The sequence below is a fragment of the Leucoraja erinacea genome, chromosome 18 (genome assembly GCF_028641065.1).
Source record: "Leucoraja erinacea ecotype New England chromosome 18, Leri_hhj_1, whole genome shotgun sequence".
Lineage (NCBI taxonomy): Eukaryota > Metazoa > Chordata > Chondrichthyes > Rajiformes > Rajidae > Leucoraja > Leucoraja erinaceus.
In genome coordinates, this window is record NC_073394.1 from 34,856,865 (window position 1) to 34,877,819 (window position 20,955).

At 45.5% G+C, this 20,955-nt stretch overlaps 1 protein-coding gene across 5 annotated transcripts in view; it reads left to right on the plus strand.

Moving 5' to 3' along the window:
- The window catches only part of celf1 (cugbp, Elav-like family member 1), a 56,253-nt gene that overhangs the window by 5,454 nt on the left and 29,844 nt on the right, over positions 1–20,955 (plus strand). Inside the window, exon 1 of one of the 5 annotated variants that reach the window (XM_055649810.1) lies at positions 10,342–10,468. The exons of 1 other annotated variant lie outside the window; for it this stretch is intronic. In XM_055649810.1, coding sequence (XP_055505785.1) covers positions 10,398–10,468 — 71 coding nt within the window. In that variant the 5' untranslated portion in view covers positions 10,342–10,397. Of the gene's footprint in view, positions 1–10,341; positions 10,469–20,955 lie in introns of those variants that run through there. 3 more of the 5 variants (XM_055649806.1, XM_055649811.1, XM_055649807.1) reach the window with 3 other exon arrangements.

Sequence of the window (20,955 nt, forward strand, 5' to 3'; positions counted from 1 at the left end):
CCATCAGAGCAAGGTACAGGACCCCGAAAACCGTGACCACTAAGTTCAAGATCTTTTCCCAGCAACTATCAGGCTCTTGAACTCTACACATCACTAACCTCAGCAGCTATGAGCTTTTATGGACTGTGTCTTTGGTTGCAGGACAGACGTCATTTCTACACTATCATGGTTACCTAGTATTGTTTATTAATTTATAGCATTTTTGATTATTAAAAATGTATGTGTTATTGCGTTTGTGGACCTGCTAAGCTGCCGCAAGTAAAAATGTCATTGTTCCATTGTTGGCACATATGATAATTAAACACTCTTGATTCCAAAGCTGGGATATGGGAGCAGGGAATCTTTCCGTACTGAGATAGGGAAGCACAGCAACCGTGTGTGCATGTGCGCAGCAGGTGACCTTGCTGTACGAGTTGAACAGAACAGTGTTGAGCAATCCAAGAGCAAAATCTCAGGCTTCCATTGTGATTAGGGATGGAATCATACAATTGACACCCTGCCAGCAATCCATTCCATCCACAGTGTCCCTCATAAAGAGCAGTTCAACCCAATGCCTCTCACTCCTGAGGCCACAGTTTGGAGCTCCTGCATGTCACAGCTGTTCACGTGCCCTTCCGGCCACCTCTCCTTCCAGGCAGTGAGTTCCAGATCTCTGTATCTGACAATTCAGCATGTAATATTTCTACACGGGGCTATTAGAAAATTGAATATTTTCACTCTGATCATTGGACTGGGAAATATATCTTTGCTGGGATAAAGGAGAAGTATGGGGAAGGAGGGGGGGTGGGAGACAGTTTTAATTTATGTAAATGTGAATCCATGGGTGGGTTTGGGGAGGGAGGGAGTGTAAAAAGTATGAGTATGTGAATGTTTGAAGTTCTTTTAAATAGAGAGACACAGTAATCTCGTATGTGACACATGCAATGACAATAAAGCATTCTGATTCTGATTCTGTTGTTTCAGATCGTAACATCAGGGCACAAAACCATATTGCACTTGGATACTATAGCCTAGAGTGTGAGAGGGCAAGGTGGCAGCAGCTAGTGCGTCGCTTTGGAATTGATAGAGGTTACAGTGTCCGTGCAATGTGCTGGGCCAGAGGATGAGATTAAAACATTGTAAACTCTGCTTTACTGTCCGCGTGTATTTTGGAGTCTGTTTCCTCCTTTTAGTTCATTTTCACCGATAGCACTGTCATTTGCGAACTCATAAACTGTAACATTGAGGTAAAGTAAAAAAAGTCGATGAAGACACAATTTGTATTCCTGAAGTACTCCCCAGGTAACAGTTTGCCAACCTGATGATAACATGTTTCCTGTGTTTGTAACAATCATCTTTCCATTTTAATGTTGCCCTTATCCCCATGGAGTCCTCCCTGTACTTAACAATCTTCTGTGGGATCTTCTCAATGGCTTCTGAAAAGTCAGGTTTTCTATAGGTATTGAACTTGTCAAACCTTATTGTCCTGTTATTGAATATGATGCCTTTGCCTCACCATATAATTTTCAAAGTGCCCTGTTATCAAATTCTTAATCATGCTAGCGATATTTTGAGGAGTTTGTAAGTATCCCATCTTGTCTATATTGTGGTGTTATTTTCTAGCTTCAAATCTGCTGGGGACTTCAGCATATCAACATTGATACACCCAGGGCTTCTGCAACCACCTCTTTTAGTGCTTGTCGATCTGGTCTAGAAAATGCGTCTGTTCCTTTCTCTGATATTAATTTGTTGGAGGTGAGATGCAGCATTGCAGCAAGAAAGTCTAAGAAAAGTATTTTGGATAATGCCACAGCCTTGAATTTGCTTTGGTCTCCACTGAAGTTGGTTGTGTTATAGACTTGTTTCTTCATATCATAGATTATATGCCATTGCAGAGCAAACGTACAATGAAGATGGGTTTCTTTGAGCAGCTAAATTTAAAGAGGGTGTTCCACAGCTCCTTGGTTGAGGATATTAAATAGTTTTAGTGAGGTAAAAGCCCAAGTATAGTGCTGCTGCTGACCCCCCCCCCCCCCTCCCCCCTTCACTTAGAGTTGTTGAATAGTGAAACACAGGAACATTGTCTCGAGAGATGGAATTCATGCAATGAGTTGGGGAGCAGGTCTTCAGTCAATGGGAAAAGGTGGTTGAGGAACATTCTCACAATAACTTTCCCTGTGGCGGGCAGCAGAGCAACCCTGTCCTTAGTTACCAAACGTAAGCTGGACCTGTGACAGTATAGAAGGTTAAAGCCAAGAAATGTAAATTATACAGAGGATTCCAGATTGTTGGCAATATTGGCAAAATTATTTTGCATTTGGCAGTTTTTAATTCTGTGATTTCAGAGCCAGTGGTTCTTGTAACTCTCTCCTTCCCTCCTTGGATGTTTGTTCATCCAAATATTAATCCAGCCATTCCAAATATTTTTCTGATATTACTTGAGATGAATCTTTCAATGATTGTCATTGTGAATCTCCACTCCATGTATGTGGTATACAAATGAAATCTGCTGTTGTCGAGCTTGCCCTGTGCTCTCTTGGTTTTGATATGAAGTTTTGAGTTTTGCTGACATGGTCAACTATTTGTTGGACATGTGAATGTATGAGTGTAGCTCAGGGTCTGTCTGGTGCTGTAAGGCAGCAACTCTAATGTTACTCCACTGTGCTGCCCATAGTTACCTTCTCACTGATAGACTGTAGAGGATCGTGGCTGGTCCTTTACAGTGGCCCCACTTTCCTGCACTAGTCCCACATCCTCCAGTTCCCAAAAAACCAGAAAATCTTACTAATCTGCCTTGAGTGTACTCCACCTCCGAGCCTTCCCAGCACTCTTGGGCACTCTGGAAATGTCACCTTATCTTAGTTTACCCTTCATTCTGATGCTGTGATCCAGGGGAATCCACCTCAGTATTTATCCTGTTAACCACTGGAAGCATGGTGTATGTTTCACGAGATCACCTCTAATTTTTTTTTAAACTCTGAGTACATCAGCTTAACCTACATCACAGGATCGATCCACTATCTCTTGTGTAATATCAGTTTTTGTAGGTGAAAATATCCCTGTGATTGCTGCATGAGTAGATCTAACATGTTGTCTTCACTGGTTTAAAGGCTCATCATTAAGAGGCAGGGCCCTTTTGTCAGGGATGGCTAAAAATACCCTTGCCTGTTCGGTTCAAGGGCCATGTGACCTATTCTGAGGGCCAAATATAGAAAGGCGAGTGGTAGATTCTGAACCACGCTGTCATGAGCTGGGGTTTGACTCGGTGTTCAATGAGCGCTGAATCAAATGTTTGTACTTTGCGGTAGTGCTGGATCCTCTGTGTCTGGGTGCTCTTTAATGGTCAGGATTTATACGTGGAGTTCAGCAGGTCTGAGTCTGAAGTGCTGTGCTGCCAACTAATAGCAGGCTGAACAAGCAAGCTCCATCAGGGGCCAAGGATTAGCTGTTGAGCAATTCCTGTGCAGTACAACAATGCCCAGTGGAGATTATTGATGAACCGTGATATGGGGTGGATGTGACCAAAATGCGTTATCGTGATGATTGTTAGCTTGCAGGGTGATATCAAATCCACTTGGTGAGTTAGTTCTGTGACACCAGTATTTCTGCATTGTTTGGGCCTCGGAGTATGAAATACACTGTGAAACAGACAAAAAATAAAGTTGTCTCTTTCACTTCTGGGTCATTGAATGTTTTGAATTTGTCTGCCAGCAGGGGAGGGGGGTTGTTCGGGAGCCGTCACATGTTACTGCACAGTCTGAAATGCGGACTAAAGGAGAAATATTGATCGTCTATAACAAAAGCAGGAAATGCAGCAAATGCTCAGTGGCTTGGCCCTAATCTGTGGAGTGAAGCAGTGTCTAATATTTCCTGCAAGAAATAAAACAGATTTTACATGCAAGTAGAAGGAGATGTGTGTCAGAGGGGAGAACAAAAAGGAAAATATTTATTGGGATGTGTCGGAAGGAACTGCAAATGCTGGTTTAAACCAGAGATAAACACAAAATGCTGGAGCAACTCAGTGGGACAAGCAGCATCTATGGGAAGAAGGAATGGATGACGTTTCGGTCGAGACCCTTCTTCAGAATAGTCAGGGGAAGGGAAACAAGAGATATAGAGAGTGATGTAGAGAGATATAGAACAATGAATGAAAGATATGCAATAAAGTAACGATGATGAAGGAAATGGGCCATTGTTAGCTGTTTGCTGGTGAGAACGGGAACCTAGTGTGACGGGTGATGGAGCGATGGGGAGAGAGAGAGGGAATGCTGGGGTTACTTGAAGTTAGAGAAATCAAGATTCATACCACTGTGATGTAAGCTGTCCAAACGAAGTATGAGATGCTGTTCCTCCAATTTGTCATTAGCCTCTTTGACAACGGAGGCATAGGACAGAAAGGTCACTGTGGGAATGGGAAGGGAAATTAAAGTGTTTGGAAGATCAGTTAGGTCCAGGCGGACTGAGCGAAGGTGTTCAGCGAAACGATCGCCCAGTCTACGCTTGAACTCGTCTGTATAAGAGTCCACATCTTGAACACCGGATACAGTAGATGAAGTTGGAGGGGGTGCAAGTGAGCCTCTGCCTCACCAGGAAGGACTGTCGGGGTCTCTGGGCAGAGTTGTGGGAGGATGTATAGGGCCAGGTGTTGCATCTCCTGCACTTGCAGGGGAAGGTACCTGGGGAGTGGGTGGTTTGGGTGGGAAGGGATGAGTTAACTAGGGAGTTGCGGAAGGAATGGTCTCTGTGGAAAGGGGTGGAGATGGGAAGATGTGACTCGTGGTGGGATTCCGTTGGAGGTGGTAAACGTAGACTGGGCAATCATTTCACTGAACATCTTTGCTCAGTCTGCCTGGACCCACTTGATCTTCTGGTTGCCAAACATTTTAATTCCCCTTCCCATTCCCACACTGACCTTTCTGTCCTAGGCCTCCTCCATTGTCAGAGTGAGACTAATGGCAAATTGGAAGAACAGCATCTCATATTTTGCTTGGGCAGCCTACAAGCCAGAGGATAGACACAATATGTTGGACTAACTCAGCGAGACAGGCAACATCTCTGGAGAGAAAGATTGGGTGACGATTTGGGTTGAGATCTTTTTTTAGATTGTGAATATTGATTTTTCCAACTTCAAGTAACCCCTGCACTCCCACTCTCTTCATCCCTCCCCCACCACAAGTCGTACTAGGTTCCCGTTCTCACCTAGCAAACGGATAACAATGCCCAGTTTCCTTTATCATCGTTACTTTTTTGCATATCTTTTGTTCATGTGTTCTGCATCTCTCTACATCATTGTCTATACTTCCTGTTTCACTTTCTCTTGACTAGTCTGAAGAAGGGTCTTGACCCGAAACATCACCCATTCCTTCTCCAGAGATGCTGCCTGACTTACTCGAGCATTTAGTGCCTATCTTTATTAGGATTGCAGACAAGAGATATGAAATGACCAGAGTGATGAAAGTGAACAGTGCAGACCTCACTGACAAGTGACCTATGGCTTCCAAACACTTGTTGGTTCCATTTGCCATTCCCTTCTCATTCTGGCCTCCCTATCCTCAACATTATATATCATATATTTTCAAGAGAGAGTTCGATTTAGCTCTTAGGGCTAAAGGAATCAAGGGATATGGGGGGGAAAGTAGGAACGAGGTACTGATTTTAGCTGATCAGCCACGACCGTGTTGAATGGCAGTGCTGGCTCGAAGGGCCGAATGGCCGACTCCTGCACCTATTTTTCCATGTTTCTATCATGGAACAGGTTCTTGTTAACTACCTGTTTACATTAATCCTGCACTAATGCTGTTTTATTCAGACCTTTTCATCAACTCTTCCTAGCCTTTACTACTTGCGTGCATCTATAACAGTTTTAGCGGCAAATTAACCAACCAGCCCTCACCAGGAGGTAACCCACATGATCACGGGGAGAATATGCAAACTCCTCACCAACAGCAGGGTGGGTCAGGATTGAACCCGTGACACTGGAGCTATGAGACAACAGTTCTATTAGCCTGAGTGCGGTGCCGCCCGCAATGATCGCATTTCAGATGAGTCTACTGAGCATCTCACTGACGGACAAGCAGGATACATCACCATGTTATTAACTGTTTCTATTTGTTCATGGGATGTGGAGTTGCAGGTTTGGTCAGCAGGTGTTGTCCATCCATCCCGTCCCCTGATTTATGTGTCTTGCGAGATCATTAAACATGACAGTTTAAAATCAACAAATTGTGGGTCTGAGGTCACGGAAAGACCAGACAGGATAGGGAATGACAGATTTCCTGTCCTGGCGGACTTTGATAACCGGCCCGGGTTTACATCAATGTAGTTATTTCTTGTTGACCTTAGTGAAAGGAGAATTTCATTACAGATTTATTTTGAGATGGTGCACAACACAAGGCCTGCAGGTCACATCCAGCCCATGGTTGGATAGTTTACACCAGGCGTCGGCAACCTACGGCCCCCGGGCCGAATGCGGCCCGTAACCCAAAATCATCCGGCCCGCAGGCGGATTTTTTTTTTCCCCCCATAATTATCCAGCCGGCCGAGCGCCCCGAGCAGCGGCCGAGCTCTGGCTGTACCGCATCCTGCGCAAAGCCGCCAGCACGGCAGCGTACCTGCTGTAAACAAGTTTAAGAAAGAACTGCAGATGCTGGAAAAATCAAAGGTAGACAAAAATGCTTGAGAAACTCAGCGGGTGAGACATGCAAGGATTGCATGAGGCTGCCTCACCCGCTGAGTTTCTCCAGCATTTTTGTCTACCTTCTGTGAACACGTGATTTGATGCCTGCCATCCGGGGCGGGATCCATGTGTACACGTGATATATGTGGCCCGCTATCCGTTCACAAACATGCGTCCCGGCCCCTATGCCGAACAAGATGCCCCCTGGTTTACACAAAAGATTGCAGATGCTGGAATCTTGAGTCGAAAAAGTAAACTACCTTAGGAACTCAGCAGATCAGGCAGCATCTATGGGAAGGAAACATATATTCCTACAGGCAACATTTTGGGTTGGGATCCTTCCTCACACCTGCACATGCTGGGATCTTGAGAATAAAATCAAATTAGTGAGGGGGAACCTAGCAGGTCAAGTCGCATCTGTGGAGAGAAATAAACAGGCACCATTTTGGGTGGGACCCTAGCAGGTAGAAAGATGAAGGGAAGAGGTGGAGAATGAGCTGGCAAATGATGGATGGAGACAAAGAGACTGCAGATGCTGGAATCTTGCTCAAAAAACAAAAGGCTGGAGGAAGTCAGTGGGTCAGGCAGCATGAATGGAGGGAATGGACAAACAATGTTTTTTTAAGTCCAGACCCTCCTTCAGTCTGAACCTGCAATAAACACACTCTGAAGGATCTTGACCCAAAACATTGTTTCCCTCTCTTGATGCTGCCTGACCTGCTGAATTCCTTGGGTTGTTCTTTGCACGTGATGGGTGGATCCAAGGCAGGAGGGGTTGATTGGCAGAAGCATTAAGGGCCTGTCACCCCACGACATGTCGTCTGTATGGTCTTGAGCAGTCGCCCAGAGTCGTATCTTTTTAGGTCGCCGCCGCATTTTCAACAGGCTGATAATTTTCGACGACCTGCTGCGACTAAGACGGGTGCCGGCAGGTCGCTGAAAAAATTGTGCAAGTGGGACAGGCCCTTTAGGTGGGGTAGAGAAGGGTGGTGATAGTGACCAAGGCTGGAGATAAATGGAGAAGATAAATGGGTGCAAAGGGTGGAATCTGATATGCCAGAAAGCTGAGGAATGAAATGTGGAAATGGAGAGAGAGGTAGTAGAAAGACGGGAATAAGAACATGGTTCTTTGCACGTGAGGTGGGGGGGGGGTTGGGCAGAAGGGGCCTGGGGTATGGGGGGGAGGGGGCGCCCAGAGTCGTATCTTTTTAGGTGGCCGCATTAGGGATAATTTTCGACGGGGGGGATGATGTGGAAAAAATGGCAAGTGGGAGGGCCCTTTAGGTGGGGTAGGAATAGTGACCAAGGCTGGACGGGAAGATAAATGGGGGGTGGATGGAAAGGAGGGTGTGTTGGGGTGGGGTGGGACGGGAATAAGAACATGTAGGTGGGGGGGGACATCATGTGGATTAGGGAGGGGTGGATGATGTGGTGGAGGAGGGTGATAGGAATCGGCTGACGGGCTCGGGGGAATGGAAATGAGGGTGTGTTGGGGTGGGGTGGGGACGACGGACGCGATAGATGAGAAGTAGATGTGTTTATCCAAATTGCAGAATTAAGTGTTTATGCTATTGAATTGTAGGCTACCAAAGTGGAATGAGTGGTCCTGCTATCCCAGTTTGCATGTGGCCTCACCCTGGCCCTGGAGGAGGCTGAGGACAGACAGTGCCCTCCAGCTCTTTGTTTTTTTTGTGATTGATTTAATTTGTTGATTTTAGATACTGTGTAGAATAAGGAGAAATGGATTGAAATTGTTTGACACACGAGTTTTGAAAAAATCTGAAAAATGAAATAAATGTGTTGATTTGTTCCAGGCTCCCAATAAATTTTTGATGTTACCTGTTCTCAGGACGTTCTAAAGGGTCTGTTGTATTTATCAGAGAAAGCGAATCGGGCTGAGCAGTTTTATCAGTCGGCCCCTGGGCTTTACATAAAGGGTGTGTTCTCAGCAAAGTCAAATAGGAATGTTGCCACCAGAGAGTTGCAAGTATTTGCACATCAGTTGGAACAGACTACTTAATTCTATTAGTAAGAAAATGCTCAGGGCCTTTTTTTTCGCAGTGACTGTTTCTGTCATATTTACTACCGCAGTATCATTACATTTCCTCCCAAGCATGGCCTGCTTCCTATATCCTCTCTCTCAACTCTCCCAGTGAGCTACCCATCTGTCACTAACACATGCTTGCTCATATCCCTGAACCACCCTCGCTCTCTTCCTCACCCCGTCAAACCCACTCCACTCAGCACCCACCGTAATCCAAGCCCCGCTCTCATCCCCATTGCGACACCCCCCCCCACTCCTTCCGCACTAGCACTCCCCCGTTGCGACCCCCCCCCCCGCTCAATCTCATCCTCACCCATGACCTCTGACTAAATGCCACTACCTCCCCCTTCAGACATCCCCTCCCCCCCCACACACATAATCTTTTTTATGGTACCTGGAGTTTCCATGACTTGAGGAGGACCCAGAGAATCTTTTGCAGTACAGAATGATTTGTAGTTGAGGAATTGCAGCTGTTGTTTTCATTTTAGCCAGGTCCCAAAACATTGCTCTGTTTACGCAAGGATCTGTGTTTTTCGTGTTAATGAGTGAGAGTTAAATATTATCTGGTAGTTTTGTGTTAACTCTCTACCTCATTAAAACGTTGCTGTAGGACTCTTTGTACGAGGGGCAAGGCACTATCTTCAGGGTGAGTATCTCTCTCCTTCAGCTCTGCACTGGTCTGGTGGCTGAGATATTTGTACTCTAATCTCTGGTGTGGAACTTGAACCCACAACCTGGAACCGCCACTGAGAGCTACCAGCTGAACCGTGGTTTAGTCATCCTCGTGGGGAATTAAGTCCGTGTCCAGTTCAAGGCTAATATACCCTGAAGCCGAAAAAAGATTCCGTACGCCTTGGCTGCCGAGCTCCTCCAGCAGTTTGTGTTTTTTTTGCTCGGGATTTGTATGGCATCTGACCAGCACTTTATTTTATTTAGCCACAGAACTTGCTTTCTGCCTCAGATTGTGTGACTATGGCACTCCCCCTTCCCCTGCCCCTGTTTGTGGCCAGCCTCAGCTTGTTCGCTCCCTTACCTTTGTGCCTTGCCTGTCTGCACCCCCCTCCCCCTCCCCTCCCATTCCATACCTTGCCTGTCCCCACCCCCAACCTCATGGAAATCAACAGAGCACTGCTGATGTCAGACTGACTGACATTAATGGTGGATTAGAGCAACCAGCGGGCTTTCATTCCCAATCATCAAGCGACTGTATCATGATCAATCTGACAGTGGATCTGTCTAACGTTGCATTTTGCTACTGCTTCGGTTGTACATTTTACAAAGACCCTGCTGATTCAGCACTTTCCATTGTGTGTCAGGGTGAGATAGTATTTGCCAGTTTGCCTCCCATTTAATCCAGCTGCTGTCCCAATCTGACTCACTCTGTTCGTTCAGTCTAAACTGTTCCCAGCGTGACTCCCAGATTCTACAAGTCTCCGTTTTACCCCCATCCCCCTGTTCTCCGACACCTGTTGAAGGCAGCAGCTGCTGTTTGGGGGGGTTGAGGTTGCGAGTGTAACACGACTTGAGTGTGAACTGTTTCTGTCGATCCCCCGCAGCACCTGTCCCCATCAGTCTGCAGAGATTTTTTTTTTTGTAACCCTTCTTTTAAAAAAAAAAAACTTTTTTTGTTTTTATTTTGAGAAGTTGTGGAGCCTTGTAAAGAGAGGCCTTTCTGTGCCCTCAGCCTCACCCAGGAGAATGTCTTCCTTCAAGTTGGACTTCCTGCCGGAGATGATGGTGGATCACTGCACCCTGAGCTCTAACCCTGTGTGAGTAGGGACCACACTGTGCGTGTGGTGGGCAAACTGTGCTGCAGACCTCTCAGCCACATGCTTTGCGAGCTTTCAACCTGTCTTTCTGCCTATCTCTTCACTCGTTGCTCGCCATCTAATGCGCGTGCTTGGAAAGGGTAGCTGCGTTTCAGAGCAAGTGTTGAAGATTAAGTACAAAGGAGTCTGTGCAATTTTAATTTGAGTTTAACTGGTGTGCACATTGCCAGTGCTGATCCATGTGACTGGAATACCCTGCTATGTCTGCTAAAATTGTTGAGAACTGCATCTAATCTCTGCTCTTATCCGTTTGGAAAATATTAGATGGTTTAGTATCGAGACTTTTACTTTGCATCTAACCCGTCCAATATAAGAGTGCGTGAGGGAAAATGACAGTTGTCTTGTGTTGCTGCAAACCTGTCGATGAGGGAATATTAAAGTATGCATGCTTTCTTTTCTAGAATATATAACATGATTTGCCTTGCAACCTCAGACCTGAAAGTTGCAATTCTCCTTCAGCATTCAACCCTTTTGGGTGGAGTGTTTCAAATTTCCACTACTTTGTGTTGTAATATGCTTGATCACTTCACCGTTGTTCTAATCTTCTAGCTCCTGGTTTCCTGATTTCCCTAGCCGTATAGTTTATTTGTACCTATCCTGTCGAATTACTCCGTCATTTTAAACCTGCATTTTACAGTTCGTGCAATGATTCTTCCAATTGACATTCTCCCTCGCCATCTCTTTCTCCTCACCCTGGCTTACTCGTTTCTGACCTACCAACTGCTTTTTAATTCTGTAGATTAAAATTGCAGTTATACAGAGTTTAGTTTCACAGTAATGTTTAAAGGGAAGAATACAAATGTGATAACATGTTGAGTTTAGCAAGGTAGACTGAGATGTGGGACTGATTGCTGGCATGGTTCTGATGGGCTGAAATAGTTACTTTTCAATTACAGTCATTTTTAGAAATAACAGGCAGCAGCTAAATGCAGCAAGTTGTCAAGACCAAATCTTGGTGGCACATGTTGCCTGGGAACTCCCATCTAATCTTCCAGGGGATTTCTTCTATCCAATTGAGTGGTAGATGGAGCCTCGGTTAAATGTGTAACTAAATGATGGGACAATTAATAGAGCAGCATTCTCCTGCTGCTGCTGCCTTCCCAGTGGTGAAGGAACCAGTTGAGGAGTGATCAGATGCAAGGGCAAAGGGACATAGTGTTTGGAGTGGGCACCAAGCCCAGTTTCTGTGAGGAACTGAAGTAAATAGGATTAGACCCTGGGATTGCCTGGGATTAACTGCTGCTACGATTTTATGGGTAAGGCTTGAGCAAAATTCCAAGAATGAAGAATTTAGTGGATTTTGTCAATGAAGTGAAAATGGCCTGCTTGTTAGACTGCAAGCATTCAGTGCCTGGTGTTCCATTTTTAATTGTGTGTACATGTTTTTTGGTGCATTCAAAGGGGGGCGGGGGGGACACCTGGCCAAGATGTTGCAGATAAAAACTGGATTTGAAGCTGTCCATTTATTTGAAAGCATTGCCCAGAGTGTTGGGACATGCAGTCTGGGATATGTGCTTGCTGTTATGTGGGAGAGAAGAGAATGAGGACAGAATTCAAGAGAACTGATTTATTCTGATATAGGTGCATGGGACTTCAGGAAGGAACCCAGGTCTTAAAACCTGGATCAACTTGACACAAGTAGAGGTGGGGAGCAGGGCAAGAATGGTATTTGAACGATAATCTTGAAGGGGTGAATATGGAGGATCATTTTGAATTGAGCCCTGTTATGAACGTATAAGCAGGCATTCCATAAATTAGTCCCTGTATAGGGAGGAAGGCTTAAAATTGGACTGAAAATAAGGAGAAATGATTTGTAGGAAAGTGCGGAGAATACATATATGCGAGGGCAGTTTGAGATTGAGTAGAAGATGGTGCTGAGGCCCATGAAGAGCATTAAGGTGGATGTCCCAAGGGCCTGATGGGATCTGTCCCAGGTTATTGAGGGAGGCAAGATAGGAGTTTGCTGGGGTCTTGACAAGGATCTTTGCTGTTTCTCTAGCCACAGGCGAGGTCACGAAGGACTGGAGAGTGTCCAATGTTGTCCCATTGTTTAAGAAGGGAAGTAGAAACAATCCAGGGAACGATAGACCTGTGAGCCTCACGTCAGTGGTAGGGAAACTATCACAGATAATTCTTTGAGGTAGGATTTACTCCCCTTTGGAGTATTTAAACTTTGTCTTTTACTAACTTGTTTAGGTCTTCTGAGGAGGTGATGAATGAGATTGATTAAGGCATGAAGGTGGATGTGGTATACATGGAATTTCGTAAGGCTTTAGTAAGGCAAGGGCTATCAAAAGTTAGAGAAGTCTATGTTCATACTGCTGGGGTGTAAACTACCCAAGCAAAATATGAAGGATATAGATCAGCTACAGAAATGGGTGGAGAAATGGCAAGTGTGAGGTGTTGCACTTTGGAAGGGTGAATGTAAGGGGAGTGTATACAGTTAATGGCAAGACCCTTAACAGCATTGATGTGTAGAGGGATCTTGGGGTCCAAGTTCATAGTTCACTGAAGGCGGCAGCACAGTAAATAGGGTGGTGAAGAAGGTGTATGTTATGCTTTCCTTCATTGCTTGGGGCATTGAGTATAAGAGTCAGGCTGTCGTGATGCAGCATCTATAAGACTTTGGTTGGACGTCATTTGGAATATTGTATGCAGTTCTGGTCGCAATGCCCCCATTACAGGAGGGATGAGGAGGCTTTGGAGAGGGTGAAGAGGAGGCTTACCAGAATGCTACCTAGATTAGAGGGTTTCAGCTATAAGAATTGGTTGGATAAACTTGGATTGTTTTCGCTTAATGTGGGAGGTTGTGGAGAGACTTGCTAGAAGTATATAAAATTATGAGAGGCATAAATAGTGTAGACAGTCCAAATCATCTCCCCCAGGGTGGAAATGTCCAACACCATAGGGTGCACCTATAAGGTGAGAGGGGGGAAGTTTATTGGAGGTGTGCAGGGCACATTTTTTTACATATTGAGTAGAAGAGTCATGATGCAGCCCTACAAAACTTTGGTTAAGCTGCATTTGGAGCATGGAACGCATTGTCGGGTGTGGAGGTGGAGGCAGCAGATATGATAGTGGTATTTAAGAGGCTTTTAGATAGGCACGTGGAACTGCAAGGAATAAAGGGCTATGGATCGTGTACAAGCAGATGACATCAGTTCGGCACTGTGGCATCATGTTCGGCGCAAATATTGTGGGCCAAAGGGCCTGTTCCTGTGATATTATGTTCTAAGGTGGAGGTCACATTTTAACAATGAGTTTGAGCAGAAATCCAGGAAAATGGAAGTGCAAAAATTATTAATGGGAACCTGACAGTGGATTGTGTTTTTGCAACGTGTGAACTGCAGGAAATTAGAATCGTGGATAATGAATGCTTTTGCTTTCTAGAAGAATACCATTCTCTCTGAAGAAGGTTCTTGACCCAAAACGTCACTTGTCCATGTTCTCCAGAGATGCTGCTTGACCTGCTGAGTAACTACAGCATTTTGTGTTCTTTTATGTATTAACCAGTACCTTCCAGTTCTTTGTTCACCATTCCCTCTAATGGGTGGTTGTTGTAGGATAGCATATAAACAGTGAGAAGCAAGAACATTGTTATAGTCTGATCATCCCAAAGTATCTGGGAGATGGAAAACAAATGGACTGGAATTTCTGCCATTGAACACGTATTTTTTCCCTGGTGTTGCTGGAAATCAAATTAGAATTATTGATAACAGCAAGTGGCATTCCAGATTAGCATCTGGATATGTAGCACATTCAACATGAGAGAGAGAGTGGCTTACAGCTTCTAAAGGAAAAAGCGCCATTGAGTTAGAGAGGATGGTAGTTTTGAAAAGAATGGAAGCATTGTATAATGAGAGTAGAGCGATTTTGGAAGCAAAGTCCACAATCTTCCCAACTACAATACAAAGTTATGGTAATAAAACAGGAGTTTGTCTTTTGCTTGCATTGAGGTATCTCCTGAGCAGATTGGATTTGACATCAGAAGACTTGCAACGAGTCTCTTGCCCAGAGTAGGGGAATCGAGGACCAGAGGACATGGGTTTAAGGTGAAGGGGAAAAGATTTAATAGGAATCCGAGCGGTAACTATTTCACACAAATGGTGGTGGGTGAATGTAACAATCTCCCAGAGTCTGACCCCCCCCCCCCCCCCCCCCCCCCACCCTTCATCAGTCTAAAGAGGGGTTTCGGCCAGAAACGTTCCCTATTTCCTTCGCTCCATAGATGCTGCTGCACCCGCTGAGTTTCTCCAGCATTTTTGTCTACCTTCGATTTTCCAGCATCTGCAGTTCCTTCTTAAACAATCTGCCAGAGGAGGTAGTTGAGGTTGGGACTATCCCATTGTTTAAGAAACAGATAGACAGGTACATGGATAGGACAGGTTTGGAGGCATATGGACCAAGTGCAGGCAAATGGGACATTGTTGGCCAGTGTGGGCAAGTTGGGCCGAAGGGCATTCCTACACTGTATGACTCTATGACTCCAGTTGGAAGTCATCTGGCCAGTGGCTCATAGAAATGATTTTAAAAGGTGGGTGTGAAAGATTTGGAGTTTGGAAGAACGAGGAGAGGTTTGAATGTCAGGCCAGAAGAGTGCCAGTGGAGAATTGGTCGGAAGGAGACATATTTGAGTTGTAGGGTGAGGTGGGGCACAGGTTGATTTGATCGGGGACTCTTAGTGGCCTTGACAAATAGGCGGGGACCATTCAGGTTGAGTGTGAGATTGAGGAAAGCAGCAGAACAACGTGCAGAAGTAGCGCAAGTTGATGTCCCCTAAAATGGGGACATGCAGGGTTGTGAAGTGAATGGCCAAAAATTTAGTACGAATATCCGAAGACAATAACCAGCGGTTGATAGCTTAAGATTGAAGTGTCTGCATGGTAAACTTTCATTGAATATAGAGATAGTGGTGCAAGAGGGCATTACACAGTAAGGATCTGCGGCCTTGGGGCAAGATATGACTGAGTCGCAAGCGTTCCAGGTATGTAGTAGAATGTTGTGCCATGTTCCACTGTTAAAAGATTTTTCGTGGATTTCAAGCAGACTTGAGTCCATTTTGTCAGTGGAAGGTTTGGGACGGGTTACTGATCACTGTGGCTGCTTTTAGTGGCGCTTGATGCCCAGCGCACCCACACCCTGTTTTCCAGATGTAGTTACCTCCAGGAGGTATCCTGTCAGCTGGAGATACGTGTCTGTGCAGAATAGGTCTGTGGCCCTGCCTGTAAAATGCCCTGCAGCTCAATGCTATTGAAGGGCTTTGAACTGCTATGAAAGTCCAATATTGTAAAGTACAGGTACTATCAATAATTAGAGATTATATTAAAGTAAAAATATCACAAGTTTACCGATGCTTCATGTTTCTTTTGGATCACAACTCCATTCAAAACGTGGGGCTGATGTTTCTATGCTCGTCAGCTCCTCTCTCCAGAACATCAGCCTGTACCACTGGGCTCAGAGGTCTGACCACCCGCACAGCTCGGACCTGTGCACCTGTTGGGCAGCCAAGGCGGGCTGAGTTGTGAATGTCTGGCATTGTAAAGCAGGAATCTGCTCTGCTCCTCTCCATAATCCTATCCATGGTATTGAACCATAACCACGGCAGCTTTGCCTCTGGGAGATGGAGGAGAAGTTGCTGAGTGATAGGTAGGATCCAATCAAAGATCTGGGGCATATTCTGTGGATTATCCTAGGAATGAGTGCACTGGGTGGAATGAACCAGGGATTTCCACTAATGGATTGTGATACTCATGGATAGAAATGTAGTGAGTGAGTGACTTATCCCAGGATTGATGTGGATGAATGAATCTAGTATCAGTGAATTTGTGCAGAGCAATGTACGGCAGTTCTCAAGGATGCCCATATGGACAGGCAGCACTTTGAATATATTGCTCCTGAAGCATGGGTCCCTGGTTGCTGGGATAGAAACAACACAAGTAGCCTGCGTTTTTATGGGCTGGGTCATCTAAACCCCAGTGCCTGTGAAGGAGACTGAGAGTCTCACTTCACTGGCACTGTGACGATCCTGACTTGCTGGTGTAGCAAGGCTCCAACCTCTCCTGACCCTCACATGAACAAACAACTTTCTCTTCCAGCAACCCAGGCTTGGCCAAAACCTTTCAAGGCATCTAGACTGCTGACTGGTAGGAGATCTCTTGCTGAAAGAGACTCTGGTCCAGGTAGCCTCCTGATCAAGTGTGGGCAGTTGTGGGGGTTAAAGCATTAAATTGTGCTACTTCTGTCGAAATTAAGTAGTTCTGGGCTGTTTTTTAATTGTTATAAACTATAAGGTAAGGTGAATAATCCTTTAACAAGGAAGGTTGTGTCTTTGGGCTCTGTCACTGGCCTTTGTCTTATTCGCCTCTGAAATATTGTAGGGGGATATATTGAGTATATATCCAATACTACAATACCATATGCAAGTCAGACATTATGATATGACTAGACAGTAATGCTTAAGATAATATTTTCTTCACTATTCCCCACTGCTCTCTAATCTATTCATTACAGTGCCCTCCACAGTGTTTGGGACAAAGACCCATCATTTATTTATTTGCCTCTGTACTCCACAATTTGAGATTTGTAATAGAAAAAAATCGCATGTGGTTAAAGTACACATTGTCAGATTTTAATAAAGGCCATATTAATGCATTTTGGTTTCACCATGTAGAAATTACAGCAGTGTTTATACATAGTCCCCCCCCCCCCCCCCCCCCCCCCCCCCCCCCCCCCCCCCCCCCCCCCATTTCAGGACACCATAATGTTTGGGACGCAGCAATGTCATGTAAATGAAAGTAGTCGTGTTTAGTATTTTGTTGCATATCCTTTGCATGCAATGACTGCTTGAAGTCTGTAATTCATGGACATCACCAGTTGCTGGGTGTCTTCTCTGGTGATGCTCTGCCAGGCCTGTGTAGCAGCCGTCTTTAGCTTATGCTTGTTTTGGGGGCTAGTCCCCTCCAGTTTTCTCTTCAGCATATAAAAGGCATGCTCAATTGGGTTTAGATCGGGTGATTGACTTGGCCACTCAAGAATTGACCATTTTTTAGCCTTGAAAAACTCCTTTGTTGCTTTAGCAGTATGTTTGGGATCATTGTCTTGCTGTAGAATGAACCACCGGCCAATGGGTTTTGAGGCATTTGTTTGAACTTGAGCATGTGGTGTCTATACACTGATGAGCCTAGGATGTGTCTATACACTTCAGAATTCATTATGCTACTACCATCAGCAGCTGTATCATCAATGAAGATAAATGAGCCAGTACCTTCAGCAGTCATACATGCCCAGGACATAACACCCCCACCACCGTGTTTCACAGATTAGGTGGTATGCTTTGAATCTTGGGCAGTTCCTTCTCCCCTCCATACTTTGCTCTTGCCATCACTCTGATATAAGTTAATCTTCGTTTCATCTGTCCACAAGACTTTTTTCCAGAACTGTGGTTGCTCTTTTAAGTACTCCTTGGCAAACTGTAACCTGGCCATCCTATTTTAGCAGCTAACCAGTGGTTTGTATCTTGCAGTGTAGCCTCTGTATTTCTGTTCATGAGGTTTTCTGTGGACAGGGGTCTTTGACAAATCCACACCTGACTCCTGAAGAGTGTTTCTGATCTGTGGGACAGGTCTTTATTAGAGGGTCTTCTGTCATCAGCTGTGGAGGTCTTCGTTGGCCTGCCAGCCCCTTTGCAATTGATAAGCTCCCCAGTGCTCTCTTTGGTGGGGTGGTGGGGGCTCTGCGAGATGGCTGCCCTGCCAGCAGCATGTTCGTCATTTATACTTTTTTTAAAAAACTATGTCCAAATGTTTGTTTTAGTGTCTCTCGGTGTGTCTTGTGTGGGGGGGAGGGGTGTAAGGGGGAAACTGTTTTTGGTCGCCCTCCTCCACGGACTTTTTCCACGTCACCTCCCTCGCAGCCTAACACCACGGATTGGTGCAGCATTTTCCCCGAGTCGGGCCCAGAGCTTCAGCAGTGGGTGCAGCGTGGACTTTTTCCGATCGCTGGCCTGCGGACTGTTCAGCCTGAAGCCGTGGTCTGCGGAACTTCTATCCACAGGCTCGGCGTCCGGAGCCTGGGATCCCTCGTTGGGGTTCCCCAGAGGAGAAGAGCTCCAATCCGCGGCCTTCAACATCTTGAAGCCGCGGTCGGCGGAGCTTCAGATTCAGATTCAGATTCAATTTTAATTGTCATTGTCAGTGTACAGTACAGAGACAACGAAATGCATTTAGCATCTCCCTTGAAGAGCGACATAGCAAACGATTTGAATAAAAAATAAATAATAAGTGTCCGGGGGGGGGTGATTGGCAGTCACCGAGGTACGTTGTTTAGTAGAGTGACAGCCGCCGGAAAGAAGCTGTTCCTCGACCTGCTGGTTCGGCAACGGAGAGACCTGTAGCGCCTCCCGGATGGTAGGAGGGTAAACAGTCCATGGTTGGGGTGAGAGCAGTCCTTGGCGATGCTGAGCGCCCTCCGCAGACAGCCGCGGGCACAGTGTGGACTTACCATCCGGAGCGGGCACAGTGTGGACTTACCATCCGCCGGGGATCCCTGGATCCCTGGAGAAGAGCTCCGCTGCCGGCCTGCGGCCTACATCATCTTGAATCCGCGGTCTCCGGTAGGGAAGCACCGATTCCTGACTTACCTTCCAGAAGGGATGGCCTGTACATCTGGCCGCCCGCAGCAGCAACGGCAGAGGTTTATGGCCACGACCATGGGGGAACAATGGAGGAGGACTGACTGTACTTTGTGCCTTCCACCACAGTGAAGAATGCTGTGGTGGATGTTTGTGTTAAACTTTATTTTGTACTGTGTGTTCTTTTTGATTGTACCGCTGCTGGCAAGTTCATTTCACAGCACTTTATTGTGTATGTGATGAATAAATCTGATTGATTTATTGATTGCAGCATCATTAAGAAGAAATCAATCAGTTGATTTTGGCAAATCTATGGTTTGACTGATGCCTCTAACAGTTTTATTCTTGTTTCTCAGTCTCATAATGGCTTCTTTGACTTTCATTGGCACAACTTTGGTCCTCATGTTGATAAACAGCAATAAAAGTTTCCAAAGCTGATGGAAAGACTGGAGGAAAGACGGTGCTGAGATTTCTCTTGTACCTGCATGAAGGAGGCATTTAAACACAGCTGAACAATTACAAAGGCTTGTGATGCCATGTGCCCCAAACATTACGGTGCCCTGAAATGGGGGGACTATGTATAAACACAACTATAATTTCTACATGGTGAAACAAAAAATTATTAAAAATACCCTTTATTAAATCTGACAATGTGTACTATAACCACATGTAATTTTTTTTCTCTTACAATTCTCCAACTGTGGAATACAGAAGCAAATAAATAAATGATGGATCTTTGTCCCAAACATTATGGAGGGCACTGTATGTCTTGGCTGAGACTTTCTGTTGAATTCATACTGCTGCAAATTAAAGGGATTGTCAGACAACGTACCAAGTCAAGTGCTTAGAATAACAGATTTTGCCTAAACAGCTTCCATTGGTGCCTTTGCACCTTCCAGTATCACACCACTTCATCATTAGTCTTGCTGTGCGTCATGGGAGCATCTTTAATCCTACTGCGTATTATGGGAGTTTGGCAATTGAGAATCACAAGCATTATCACAGGCAAAATGTCTATGCAGTTAGTGAAGTACTTAATTTTGCTGGGTTTTAATTTCATGTCAATGGTCAAAATGTACATATATGAATGTAAGTGTATTGTAGTACCTGGTTAAGATTAAAGTGTTGGTGCAAGAGTCCATCCTGAGCCCAATGCATTATAAATCATTCTGTACATCGCCAGCCAAGCATCCTTGAGATTGTGGCCACAGGAGATGGCAGATGTTAGAATCTGGAGCAACAAACAATCTGCTGGAGGGACACTGGTTGAGGAAGCCCTCCCAGACGGAACAGTGAGAGAATTCCTTCGTCCTTATCTTTCATCTCGCTAGCCCCCACATCCAGAACTTCATCCTTTGAAATTTCCGCCAGTTGTGACGTGCTCCCACCGCCAGCCACATCACCCTCACCCCAGCACTTTCCGCTTCCCGCAATGCCATTTTCCGTGACTCTCTCCTCCTCGCCCATCCCTTCCCCTCCCAGGCACTTTCCCCTACAATTGTACAAGGTATCATTCCTGTCTCTACACCACCTCCCTCACCATCATCCAGGCACCTAAACAGCCCTTCCAGTGGAGGCAGATTCACCTGCACCACATTCAACCTCATCTATTACTTTTGATGCTCATAGATGTGGCCTCTTCTATATCGGTGATACAAAACTGAGACTAGACAATCGTGTTTGCTGAACACCAGCGCTCAGCCTGGAGATCCTAGTTGTCAGTTTAATTCCTCTATCCATTCGTATTCCTCGGTCTACCCCACCGACGGGGTGTAGCAAAAGGCAAACTAGAATAGCA